Consider the following 14067-nt stretch of genomic DNA (forward strand, 5'->3'; position numbering starts at 1 on the left):
CTATCTGCATAGCTGCTTGACAGCCAATTTCTCATGCATGCTCAAAGCACATAAATCTAGATTGGTATACTGACTCCCTTTCCGGCATTTGATCAGTTCACCTTCCGTTTCCACACTATGCAAGCCCTAATAACAATATTTTTAGCTTTGCTCCCTCCGTTTCTCACTTTTGTACTGTGTCACAGTGTCTTTTCTCTTCTTTGAGGTCTTCTCTGTGCACAACTAGGTTGGGAGCACATTCTCTGTTCAATGCCGAAGGCCCTCGTCCTATTGTAGGCACTGAACAAGCCTCATGGGACTAGTATTTAGGTCAGGTACTGAACACTGCAAAGACAGATCACCTGTCATATGCTTTGCTCCTCTTTATTTGTTCCTGTGGACTCTCACTCGGTAACAACATAAGCATAATCTAAATCAGACCATGTCCGATGTCACAGGCCTGCAGGACAACTAATGTGAAGGCCTGTGATTTAAAGACTTCCAAAATTGGCTTAAAGAGTGCATGATGCAGTTCTCCTTTGGGACAGAGGAGATATTTCCTCTCCCTCGAAGTGGAAGACATGAGCTATAGACAAAGGAAGAGGAGAATCCCTGCACATCATGTTTGAATTTTGGGAGAAATCTCAGGCGGTTTAGCTGTCATGCTGCTCCAGTCTAGACAGTAGAAAACCAGACTGTGAGCTTTTGCTGCTCGACTTCTTTTTAATGCTCCGCTTTGTGTGCTCGGGTTGATTTGTTTACGATTCACAGGTGAGGGATTCTTATGCATTTCTCAATCTGCTTTTGCACGTTCAATAGTTTGGCAGAAGCACAATATTTTAATACATTCACTCGTTGGTGTGTAGATGTTCGTAATGTGGCCATCTTGATTATTTTTTTAAGCATACTTGTTTATTTTCTAACTTCAATTAGAAGCAATCAACTTGTTTCATACTTTCTCCTGGTCACCTGTGGCCTCTCAAGTGTCTCTGGGCTGCTCAATAGGCCCACCATAATTTTAATCATTCTCAATGACTAAAGCTTTGTTACTTAGATTCCACTTTAAAAGTTAAACAATAAAATGAAAATAGATGCAGAACATATGCAACACTTAGAATAAAAGTTAAAGTCACACAGTTCTACGGGCCTATAAAAATGCAAAATATTACACAATCGTCTGCAAAGTTCATTTTTTATTTGCTATTGAAACTACAGTGTAGAATCTTTGCCAGACAGACTGAAGAAGTTTATTGCTCCCTGTAATTTACACTCCACAAAGATTTTTAGTTTTTAAAAATGTATTTACAAGAATAAACCCCTTGAGAAGTATCCTCTCCATATCAAGAAGGCCCCAAAATAAAGGTCCTCTCTGTGACAGTAGAGGTTAAATTCACTGCTACGGATATGCTAACAGAGACATTGAATAAAACAAAACATATTACAATTAAGCTAATTACAAAAGTCAATCACAATGCAAAGACACAGAACCTTTTTAAAGAAAGCCAACAATAAAGTCTTTACATGATGATTATTTCACTCAGATTATCTGAACGTGGGAAAGTCTGAGCGAAAACTGCTTTATGCTGACAATGCAGATTTTCCAAATGGATCATATTCTGCTCATTGTGGAGAAAAAGTTATTTCATTCACATTTTGGCACTCAAAACAAACATTTCCACAGCTCATACATTAGCAGTATAGCAGTATTTAGGAGTGGTGTTAAAGGGAAAATAGTGTTTTAGTACTAATTGTCACTATAACAGAAGGTGGAAACAGCATAGACCGATCTGTACTGTACTACATACCCTATATACTCGAATTAGACCTCTATATAGGTCTAAGTAATCTACTGAATGTCTGTTATATTGCCTATAATGTAGTGGATGACAAATGGCCCAATGACAAACAACTGTCAGCATAAAAATGAACTCTTTATTCAGTTTGAATTTTGGGGACTGTGCAAGGCCCAATGATCCATGAGATAACACAACGTTCATTATCCCGATCCTGCTGTGAGCATTATGTGGCTCCTACATCTTAGAAGGTTTCCATTTTTTGTTCATCGACCGATTCAGCCCCTTTTTAGTGAAATCTGTGTAAATATTGGTTATAAAAAAAAGGGGGGGTGTTTGTGCTGGGAAATGTGGTGTTTCTTTCCCTTTTTTTCCTTTCACTGAATGTCTTTCTCCTGTTTCTCTTGCAGGAGACGTTTACATACAGCCAACACAGGATATAAAAAATCCTGTGATATATGGAGTCTTCTCTGTTTCTGGGTCAGTGCACTATTACAAATACTGAATGTGCTCTATTACTGTTGATTTAGGGGTGAAATTCACCCTTTTGTTTTTTTATCCCTTTCTGCTCCTTCCACTTGGACTCCACAGGTCTGTGTTCAAAGGCTCAGCGGTTTGCGTGTACTCCATGGCCGACATCCGCATGGTCTTCAATGGGCCATTCGCTCACAAGGAGGGTCCCAATTACCAGTGGGTGGCCTACACTGGAAAGATCCCCTACCCACGACCTGGCACGGTGAGCCTCATGCTGTGCTGACCCAGCAAACACACGACCCCCACAGAAAACTGGCATAACACTAACTTTTTTTCTAACCTCAAGTAGAACCCACCTGAATGCAGACATCAGCATATCACTGAAATATAAATATTACTACAAGACAGCCCCTGTACTTCTTTTTATTTTATTTTATTTTTTCAGTTTTTGCTACTTTTGGCATGAATTCAGCATTGGTTAATGTCTGTCTTCTAGTGCCCTGGAGGTACATTCACTCCCAATATGAAGTCCACAAAAGACTACCCAGATGAAGTGATTAACTTCATGAGGAATCACCCTGCCATGCACAATGCCGTGTACCCAGTGCACAAGCGCCCCCTGGTGGTCCGTACCAACGTGGACTACGAGTTCACCACCATCACTGTGGACCAGGTGACAGCTGCTGATGGAAACTACGAAGTGCTCTTCTTAGGAACCGGTAGGTCAATATAAATGATTTGAACTTTTATACAGGATGTACACAGGAATCGTACATGCTTTGGGCCTTGGACATTATTAAACCTTTTAACCGTTGGTTTTGAGTAATCAGCATGTAAACATGAAGTCACACTGAACCCATGAACTCTTTGATGAGAGTCAGAGCTGTGAAAGACAGAGTCAGTGGGAAGCTGAGTAATGAGGGACAGAAACCCCCCCCCCCCCATGGAAATAAATCCTATGTAAGTGTAGGGCTTGTCTCCCCCTGTAATCATTTATCATTAGGAGAAAAGAATTCTTGCCTTTTGTGTCAGAGTGGAAATTTAACCAATCAAAGGGTTTCTGCCTCACTCTGCTCTCATGAAGTAAACAACAGGAGATTTGTACCTGCAGGGCAGGGGTGGATCAGCAGCAGGGGGGAGAGGGGAAGAACACAAGAGGAGGAAGGAGGTTATAGTTAGCATATCCATCACCTTAATCTTGCCCACTGGTGTGAGAGCGATTATCTATTTTCCTGCGTGTCTGCAGGCTTTAATAAGGCCTCTGTGTGACAGCCGCCACCGCACAGTATGCTGCCCTTACATGTCGTATATGACGCCACTTAACTGGATTCTTTGTTCAACTGTGCATTACGGGGAGGAGTCTGTTAGGCTTGTGTGCAATGGCGGCCACTGTGGAGGAATGTGTGTCCATTCAGTTGCTGTCAGAGGCAACTATTCAGTCCTGCATTGAAATTCAATGCAAAAGTCATAATAAATCTCAGGTATCCCACTCACAGGACCTCTTTTAGAGACATTGCGCATGACGGAGATAGGTTGAGGAATGCCTAATGGCATGCAAATGAATAGGTCAAGACGAAAATGACACAAAAGTTTCGTCACGGCTGCGAATATGGCGAGTGGAATGGAGCTTTACGTCATTGAGAAAATGGTAAACTGAAAAGGATGGTGTGATGTAGCGGAGAAGTACAGTGCGACCTGTTGATGTGAGGATTACCCCTTGTTTGAGCTTGCTGAAAGAATAAAATGGGAATCCAAGGGGCTGCTGACAGGCAAGAGGGTGTGAGGTTGCAGGTGTGTTGCTGACAGGTGTGTGTGTGTGTGTGTGTGTGTGTGTGTGTGTGTGTGTGTGTGTGTGTGTGTGTGTGTGTGCGTGTGTGTGCGTGTGCGTGTGCGTGTGCGTGTGTGTGTGCGTGTGCGTGTGCGTGTGCGTGTGCGTGTGCGTGTGCGTGTGCGTGTGCGTGTGCGTGTGCGTGTGCGTGTGCGTGTGCGTGTGCGTGTGCGTGTGCGTGTGCGCGTCTTTTTCGGCCCACAGACAAGGGGACGGTTCAGAAAGTCATTGTGCTGCCTCGAGATGACCTCCAGACTGAGGAGCTGGTGCTGGAGGAGGTTGAGGTTTTCAAGGTGCGCATTTATTACTTTCATACACCGCCCCCTTTTGCTTCAAATGTATTATTTGTCCTCCTCCTTTCTTTGTTTGGATTGTGTATGTGTCAAAGTTTGATTTGCTGTATTGATCTGACATGGTGCTTGCAATTGTTTCTTTCCCCAAGGTCCCTACTCCCATAACAACAATGAAGATCTCATCCAAAAGGGTAGGTCTGCCAGATTGTTTTAACCTTTCCTCACATGAAGAGAGAAAAACGCAGCCCTCATAAGAAATTAGCAACCCAGTTTGGAAAGGTCACACGCTCCATGCCTACAGCTATACTTGCCTGTCACTTCATGCCTCATAATTTATAGAGCAGCAATAAATCTGGTGGACAATGAATATGAAAATGTGGAAAAGTCATTAAAACTTGAGTGTTTTCTTTCAAAGTGATTAAAATACTTGGACTCCTTCGGCTGTCATGACATCATGACGCAGACAGAGTTTGGATTACACACAACCTGCCCAGATTGATGAATTTTGAGCAGCTGATCATAACGTTATGGTGGCAACCTCCTCAAGATGAGCTTGATACTATCCTGAAATGAGTGTATTGATGCTTGAGTGTAGGAGTACGATTTTTATATGTTTCTCATCACATCCGCCCGGTTAAGGAAGAAAGGAAAAAGTAGTCATGAGTCATCTGAAAAGCTATTTGTTATCCACATGTGAAATTGAATCACTGACGAACATTAAAAGTTTCATGTGAAGCGCTTTGAGAACTATTTTGCCAGGTTTATGTGGTAAATCCACTCAGAACTCTGTAGTGGCCAGTTTTAATATTGCAGGATAGAAAACAATCACATCAGCATATTTAAACCTGATGCCTGGATTTGAATAGCTTTGGATCTAAATCATTTCAACTGACCTGAAGAGGTTTTGTCAAACTTTTTTTTTTTTTTTTTACAAAACCTTTGTAGGTTTTAAAATGGCACCACTGGAATCAGTTCATGATTATTTCAGGCCTCTGCTGGTTCTCCTTGAATGAGATGTTTATGAAAAAAGGGGGGGAAAACCCAAAAACGTTTTCAACTCTTATTTTTCCATCTTCTTTTCCCACAACAGCAACAACTTTACGTGTCCTCTGTGGTCGGCCTGACCCAGTTGGCTCTTCACCGGTGTGATGTGTACGGCGAGGCCTGTGCTGACTGCTGCCTGGCCAGAGATCCCTACTGCGCCTGGGACGGGAAGTCCTGCTCACGTTACTCTGCGTCGCAGAAGAGGTGAGCACCAGCAGCAGTGTTGGCATGAGCTCTGCTAACTTCATAACTAACCCACTGCCTGAAGCGGTGCATTAGACAAAACTCAGATCAAGCTGCCTGGATGGCCTTTGTGGCATTTATCTGTTGTCTTAAACACTGTTTGGGTATGTGAATAAAACTAATAAATTATAGCATTGTAACATTCACGGGTGGTGGTTTGCGGTGAGATTTACTGATATTTCTAATGGCTCCATGTACTCTTGAATGGCTTTGAATGGCTTGCGGTTGCTTTATATATTTTTTTTCTCTCCTTATTCGGCAATACTGGTCTGACCCCTTTAGACGTAGTCGGAGGCAGGACGTCAAGTACGGGAACCCTATCCGCCAATGCAGAGGCTTCAACTCTAATGGTAAGATGCATAATGAGTGTCTATCATTGAATTTAAAAAGTTGACGTGCCTCATTTTTATGAGATATAATGACTCTATACTAGCTTTTTATGTGAGTCATGGAAGCTGTATTAAGCAAAGGAGTTTGATTTGCCATGACTGAGATTTTGCTTCTGAGAAATTGATCTTTAATAAGTGCTCTCTCGTTCCCTTTTGTTGCCCTGCAGTCAACAAAAACACCCTGGAGATGGTGCAGTATGGCGTGGAGGGCAGCAGTACCTTCCTGGAGTGTCAGGCCCGCTCTCCTCATGCAGTGATCAAATGGCATCTGCAGAGAGATAACAGTGACCGCAGGAAAGAGGTGAGCCACTCAGTATGTCTGCAAATCCCAGGTTGTATAATATTGATATAAGTTGTACCTCATGAAAAAGGCTTCATAATTTTTTTGATTATTTTCATTTCATTCATGTTTATCCCCAGCATCAGTCCCATAGACAGAGGGTGTTACTGTATGTTCACTCTCCTATAAGTGCAACACACATCTCTGGTGTTTATCCCACAAATGCAAGTTCCTCACAAATGTGACAGGAAAGTATAAGATTAGCTGCTGAGAATCACTGCTACAACAAATAATACAATCTACCGAACACAAATGGTCAATTCCTATAAATGGACTATAAAAAAAAAGAAGAAAAGAAAACCTTCAGATACAGACTTAGACCTTCCAGTAATTCATTCTAAAGTATGACATAAACCTCCTAAACTACAGCATGAAATTCTATCTCCCACGTCATGAGCTCATAATAAACCAGTGTATCCACAGGCAAACACGAGTAATTTCGTTTGGATGTATCCTCTACAATATTTCATTTCATCTTCTTACTTTGTTGTGGTGGAGATAGAGATCTACACACGCTGTGACACTTTAGAAAAATAACTTCTATGTAATTTCTGTCTGAAGATCTATTAACTTGATTAAATGATTCAAGCTTTGATTGAATGATGCCTGATTTGTCACAAAGACCTCCGACTCTCCTGAAACCCAAAGGAAAGGCACATAAAAGGAAGCTGTGAAAAAAACCAGCCCTCTCATGACACACGGTATAACTCCAAGGCACTAGTTAAAGTTTTATTGTGAAGCTGTGTAATGTTGCTGCTTCTCTTTTATTGACTATTCTCTTGGATGGTCTCTAATCCCAAAGGCAGAGCCAGCTTCCCTGCTGCTCGCAGCTTATTTTTCTGGGCTAAGAAAGCTATCATCACTTAATCAGATATCTGGCTGTGGGTGGCTGGAAAGAGGAGAAATGACAGCAATGCATGGCTGCTGATTACTTTTGGATTGAATGTTCATTCAGCACACACATTCAAGATAATTTTCCACAGACTTTTACTATAGATAATCTGATGCATTTTACATGAAGATATCTGACTAAACTGTACATAAAAGAAAACGAATCTGCTTAGATGCCCACAGACAACATTTCCAAAGTAGTCAAGTATCAATTTTGTGAGATGTATTTTCCAATCAGACCTTGTGAGAGTTTACCAACCTCATTTGATTAATGGGGACTTCCTGTCATCCATGCAAATGCAAATCCCGCACATGGCTCGTGTAAGCGGAGTTGTTTTGGGCCCAATTTGCTAAGAGGAAACATGTAAATAAATCCAGAAGACGTCACATAAAATTTCAGAAGATCAACTGCTTTTGAATCATACTCCTGCCCAAGAAGATACTGGCTTCCTGTAATAAGCTTTTCTTGACTTATTTTGAAATAAATCAACTTCTTATTTGAAGATACTTACCTTACCCTGAAAAATTAATTCTGACAAATATGTAGGACTAAAGGAATCATTCTGAGACAAACTGGGGTGGCTTTCCATGTGCCTTAGATTTTTATAATTCCCCACAGCTCACTTCCTCAAAAATCCACTTTGTGGCATGCTACATATCACATTACAAGCCAACAGTATGAACAGTACAGTTGATCTTGTTATGATTCTTTTTTTTGTTTATTTATAAAAACATTTCATTTAACAGCGTAACTTCATACATACGCCATACTCTTTACTAGATACTGAAAAAAAACAGCACTAAAATACTGTTTCGTCTCGAAAACAAAACTTAAGAGTACCAGGACCTGTCTCAAGTTCACCATTGAGATGATGACCGAAAGCCTTCTGCTCTGCAAGTGTGGGATTATGAACCTTGAGCCAACTGGAAAGTAGCATAACAATTGGCGGAAAAAAAGGGTATGACATCGAGTGATGGTGTTTTAAAGACTAGCTCATCTGGAACAGACTTGTTCTTTGTGAAACAGGCCATCATTTCTGCTTTTGAAGTTGGTGAATGCTCCTCTGTTATCACCCAAGCCTACAATTTGTTTTCAGTGTTGCCAAATTTTCAAGCCTCAACACACGAGGCTGAGGTTGTCTATATTCCAAATCTATTTGCTGGATCAGCTTTGAGACTTCATGACATATTGATGTGACATGCTCCTTTTTTTTTCCAGCTCCCCATCTGTGACATAAGCTTGTGCATTTCAATTTCTGACAACTCATAGTAACTTTGTAGCGCTTCCTAAAGATGACACCGCTGTGAAAGCTGATTAAAGTTGAGATTTGAATTTTACCATTGAGCGTCATATTTTTTTTGGTTTCGGTGCATTTGCAAACTTGCCAAGTTTCTAGGGGGGGGGGGTCCTTTTTTTTCTTCTCTCTCAGCTTATTTTGTCACGCAGATGATTATCTGCTTAGTGAGAGGAAAAAAGAGCGTTTTGTATTTTGAATAGGATCTGGTCTTAATAGCTTCTGTCTTTGAGGATGACAATGCAAACAAGTTCTTATTTTGTATTTTCTTTTCTACTGGGAGGATACTGTACCACCAACAGAGACACACATGAAAGGCAGCAGACTTGAGTGAATTGTGGGAAAAACTAAAGCTTTTAGGACGACTTCAAAAAGAAGTGTGAGATAAGCATGAATGTGTGTTTTGAGATTTTCCCATGCATCCCACACTTGCCACTTCACTGCAACTCTGACAAGTTGATGGTCATTTGAAAGGTGCAAAATGACCAAAATTGCTTTTCAGACGAGTGTTAACATTTTCCCCTTTTATTTCCACCTGAAGTCACTTCTGACCAGTGTGTCATTTGTGGATGACCTTGGTTCAGTTGGTAAAACAGGTGATTCAATATAGACTTTCAGCATGTTCATGTGTCAAACTGTCCCTGGACAAGACACTGAACCCTGCCTGGCTCCCAATGGTGTGTGAGCACCTTGCACGGCAACTGTCGCACTTGGTGTGTGTGAAGCTGTGCAAACGGGTGAATGTAGCTGATCATATAAAGCACTTTAACACATCTAAAATGGTAAAAAAAAAAAAAAAAAAAATTCTGCAGGCTTTTTTTTAGCACAGACTTTCCTGAATTAGCATGTGCTATGGTAATTTATCTTGCTGGCCTTGTTGTCAGTAACCAGGAGAGCCTGACTTTTCTTTCTCTATAATTTTTTTTCTCAGTGGACTTCACTTATATAGTGCTTTTCAACTATGTGAGTAGTCCCAAAGCACTTTACATTGTTAATGACATTCACCCATTCACACACACGTTCACACAACACTGGAGACAGGTGGCACATAGACAGGTGGAGATGGGAATCAAACCTACAACGTTTGGTTTGGAAGACAACCGCTCTACGAACCAAGCCATGCCATCCATATGCTGCCCGTACTGCTGTAATGTGATCATTAAGATGACAATAAGTTTTCCTTCACTAGGCTACTGAGCAGTAGTTTTTAGGTGGAAGTAAAGTGTTTAGATTCTGATTGGGAAAAAAAAGCATAGATCCAGGACAATGAAACTGGGATTACTAGGCAACCGCTGTATCTTGTCTGTGATTACAAACATCAATCACAAGATTATTGGGTTTATCTTTTTCTCAATCTCAGTCTTTTGAGTTTTTTCACTATACTTACTATTTGCCTTAAAGTAGATAGATGTTTATATCATCTATTGGTTTCATGGATGAATGGATGGGTGGATGGCAGGATGGATGTTGGTGAAGTAGCTTTAATCACCATGAGGGGAGGATGCTTTTTTTTCCTTGATAGATAAAATACCATAAGAAGGCACAAAAGCATGAGGCAGGAAAGGAAATTCTCCCACTATAAGTTTTCCACGTTACCAACACTAGGTTATTCACTTTGCATTACACTGGAACTCTCATGTTGCTCATCAGCTGATTTTCTCTTTAAGATGCGCTCTGATGGTCGGATTCTGAAGACGGAGCAAGGCCTCCTGCTGAGGTCCCTGCAGCCCTCCGACACCGGTATGTACCAGTGCACCGCCACAGAGAAGAACTTCAAACACACGCTGGTGAAGCTGCAGCTGGTGGTGCTGTCGGGCCGGGCTGTCAACAACGCGCTGGTGGAGGGCGCCGCAGGGCTGGTTCCATCCTCCCTCCACTCCAGCAGCACCCAGTGGACCCCCAGTGCAGGCCAGTACAAGGACCTGCTGACTATCTTGAGTCAGCCAGAGATGAGCCTGATCAATCAGTACTGCCAGGACTACTGGCAGTATGGAGACCCGCTCCTGGGCACCCTTAAGGCCAAAGACCTGAAGGAGCTCAAGGAGCAGAAGAAGCCGCGCAACCGTCGGCATCACGGTGGCGGAGAGGAGGGAGAGGAGCAGGACGGAGTAGAGACATGAGGAGTGCTGCGGTTTCTGTCTGAAATGTGCTCAACACATCCCACCCCCTGCACCCCCATCCCCTGCCCCCCCACCCCAACTCCTGTGAAGACTGGGACAGACTCGATGAGAGTAGCAACGTGAAAAAAAGAAAAAAAAGTTCCACAACCCGGATAAAAAAAAAGTCCAAAATACAAACTGGGGGAAAAAAGAGGCTTCCAAACAAAATCCCACATAAATCCAGTCGAACCATAAGATATATGATACACAGTATTTATTGTAGGTTGTATATAGTACCATTCTGTGGATTTCTTTGTACCTATAGAAAAAAACAGACATGCTCTTTGTGTATAGGTACCTTTGGGGGCAAAATATTGTTATTATTGATGTTAATTTTATTGTTGCTGTTACTGTCACTGCAAAACTCATCTGAACAATACTATGACCTTGGTGATTGTTTGGATGTGTTATCAGGCATGTAAGCTGTTCAGACCGAGCAAAGAGGCTCTCTAAGGAGGATATGAGCTGTTTATAAGAGGTGACGGGATCTCTGAAACTTTATTTAGTTGTTTTTTTTGTTTGTTTGTTTTTTGTTTTTTATCATGTTTGTTTTTTTCGACTTAATGCCCAGACTCTGATTTCTGGACACTCCAGGACCGCTGGAGATGCAAGCTTGTCGTGGCTTCATGCAAAGACTTTGTATTACGAGTGGACCATAGACACATGGTCCTGATTGGGACTCATAGAAGACTGCCAAAATTAGGCTGCTTTGGGGGACAAAATAGTGCTCGTCTTCTTTTTTTCTCATTCTGATTCCTTTTTGAAGGACTGACTGTAAAATGACAGCTGTGGCACCAGTTAAAGAGAAATTCACCATCACCTACTTCTCCAAGTAACCTGCAGCTTTGCTCTAACTGACGGTTAAAAAAACCAAACCGTGACACATAAACAAAGCACAAATTGGGTCACTTTGTATAAAAATGATCGGGAATTTTCAATAGCAAACATCATTTGACTTGCTGTGGTATAGTGGGGCTCAAGGATTTGCACACAAGGGCATTATTGTTTTCCATTTAAGGGACACTGGCTGCGGCATAACAAAACAAGCACACTTGGGCGAGGTAAAGGTGACCTAAGAAAACACAAATGCAGTTTACAATAAAAGCATTGCCCAGAACGGGAAGCAATTGTTCAGCAGTCCTGGGCACACAAGACATCTTTTCATATTTCCTCTTTGACATTCGTATGTGGAAAAAAAATTACATTTGAAAAAAAAAAAAAAATTACCCATATACACAACTGAGCATTGTAATAATGTTGTGACACTAACCAAAATATCGGGAAGCTGGCTTTCATTGTGTGCATCAATCTGTATTTGTACGGTAATTCTGATAAGATAGTGTGCGTGTGTGCGTGTGTGCGTGTGTGCGTGTGTGCGTGTGTGTGTGTGTGTGTGCGTGTGCGTGCATGGGTGTTTTCTTCTGTTTTTCATCTCTGTGGGTGTACAGTGCAGTCGGTTGGAGAGACAGTGAAATAGAGGGAACGGATGCTTTAAAGATGCCATCATTTCACATATCCCCTGTACAAAGCATGGTACATATTTTCATAGACGTCACAAATTCATATTTCCCAACAACAACTTGTATCTCACCTCAGTGTTTGAGTAAAACAAAGATATGAGCGAACATCATTGGATAAAGTGGATGAAAAAAGAAAATACATTATCTTCTATGTTCACACCATGTTATTACAAACAGGACAAGCCATGCCATTTTTGACATTGAGTAATATTAATTAAAAAAATTGTTTTGGCCTTGTAGGACCCAACATTGACAATTCTGGAAAGATGCATCCATAATTCATACATGAATACTCATATCCCGTCTTCAAAATCCCAGAATCCATCAAAGCTCCTGATTAACTAATTCCAGTGAGACCAGTGATCTACATCAAAAAAGGAGCAACAAGATAAAAGGTTGTACATTTTGTTTGAATTTCTTTTTTAAAATGTGTCTTAAGTTACTGTGTGGGTGTGTGTGTGTGCGTGTATTTTATTTTATCTTTTGCATCATCAAGACTTTCTGAGAAAAAAGTTTAAAAAAAAGATGCACAGAGGTGATGTTATTGTAATGACTTGTGTAAATTACTCTATCTTCCCTTTCCATTGTTGTTGACTAATAAATTAAAGCTCTATATTTTATAAGAATGGAATGCTCCCCCCTTCATTGTGATTGATGTTATTATCCATGTTCTGCCCACAAATCCTTTGGATCCTTGGAATAAAGTTGTACCTGTTAAAGAGATATGTATGCACATTTGTATATAAAACACACACTGCATTTGGTTATGTACTAAGGCCAGTGGAGCATTAAACATATTTACCTCCAGGCCTGATAGATGTGGATTATCGCCCTCATTCACAGGAGTACTTGAAGGTTCAACGCAGATTGAGAAAATCAGCAGCCAACAAACCCCTTCCTGAGTTGTTAGTCAATACGTCAATAACGTCTCAATGAGGACAGATATTTAGCATTTAACTGCAAGATTCCCATCTATTTTTTCTAAAGCAGAATAACACTTCTAATCATACTTGGAGTTTAGACGTAATAAAGTTATATTACATAGTTACTGTGCTTACGTTGGTTTTTCAAATGTATGTAGTTGAATATACCTTTACGCTCCACATTTGGTTAAATACCTGTACCTTTTACTCCTTGCATTTCACAAAAGTGGTTCAATTAGTGTCCCGATGTCCACACAGGTACTGAACAACAGCATGTATGATACAGAAAGACGCTAGAAAGGTTTGCTTTCTGTGATTCCAACTAGAAAATAGGATGTTTAGAGCCACTTTATGCAGTGGTTATTGGCGGCTTTTTATTTATTTATTCTATTTAATTGTTTTATCTTGAATGAATTGAATCAATGAAACTTTTATTTCAAATATAAAGAAAAAAGAAAGAAAGGAAAAGAGAATCTTTTACACTCTTAGATTTATGTTATTGTCTATTTAAGCCTTTTATTAGCAGTAGTTTTAAAAGCTGTATATTTTTGCCAGATACATGCATATCCACCACCACCCCATTGTCACAGTTAAAAAAAGATACATTCTTTTACTGACTGTCTATTTTGTAAATAAATTTTGGAACGGGGAGCCTTTGACTTAAGTAAAACAGTTAACTCAGTATTTCTACCGTACACATTTTTCAATATATTTGAATCTTTTTTTGCACTTGCTGCCATCTCTGCTTTTTTCACACTTCATGATAGGAAAATCCATTTGCTTTACATCTGATTAGGAGGAGGTGAAATGTCCCAATAAAATGTTTAAAACGACATTCTGACTTTATTGTTCAGGATTTGAAAGAACTCTCCCACAGTATAGATTATTGAAAAAAG

The 14067-nt window shown here is 40.6% G+C and overlaps 1 protein-coding gene across 1 annotated transcript in view; it reads left to right on the plus strand.

Annotated features, from left to right (window-relative positions):
- LOC308129320 (semaphorin-3F-like) overlaps nt 1–11954 on the plus strand; it is a 60888-nt gene extending 48934 nt beyond the window's left edge. Inside the window, exons 11-19 of the mRNA XM_080495235.1 lie at nt 2183–2252; nt 2364–2508; nt 2743–2965; nt 4279–4367; nt 4517–4558; nt 5458–5615; nt 5913–6004; nt 6211–6344; nt 10237–11954. Coding sequence (XP_080351361.1) covers nt 2183–2252; nt 2364–2508; nt 2743–2965; nt 4279–4367; nt 4517–4558; nt 5458–5615; nt 5913–6004; nt 6211–6344; nt 10237–10689 — 1406 coding nt within the window. The 3' untranslated portion in view covers nt 10690–11954. The remainder of the gene's footprint in view (nt 1–2182; nt 2253–2363; nt 2509–2742; nt 2966–4278; nt 4368–4516; nt 4559–5457; nt 5616–5912; nt 6005–6210; nt 6345–10236) is intronic.
- The last annotated feature ends 2113 nt before the right edge of the window (nt 11955–14067 follow it).

This window comes from Blennius ocellaris, assembly GCF_963422515.1.
Source record: "Blennius ocellaris genome assembly, chromosome: 4".
Classification (NCBI taxonomy): Eukaryota; Metazoa; Chordata; class Actinopteri; order Blenniiformes; family Blenniidae; genus Blennius; species Blennius ocellaris.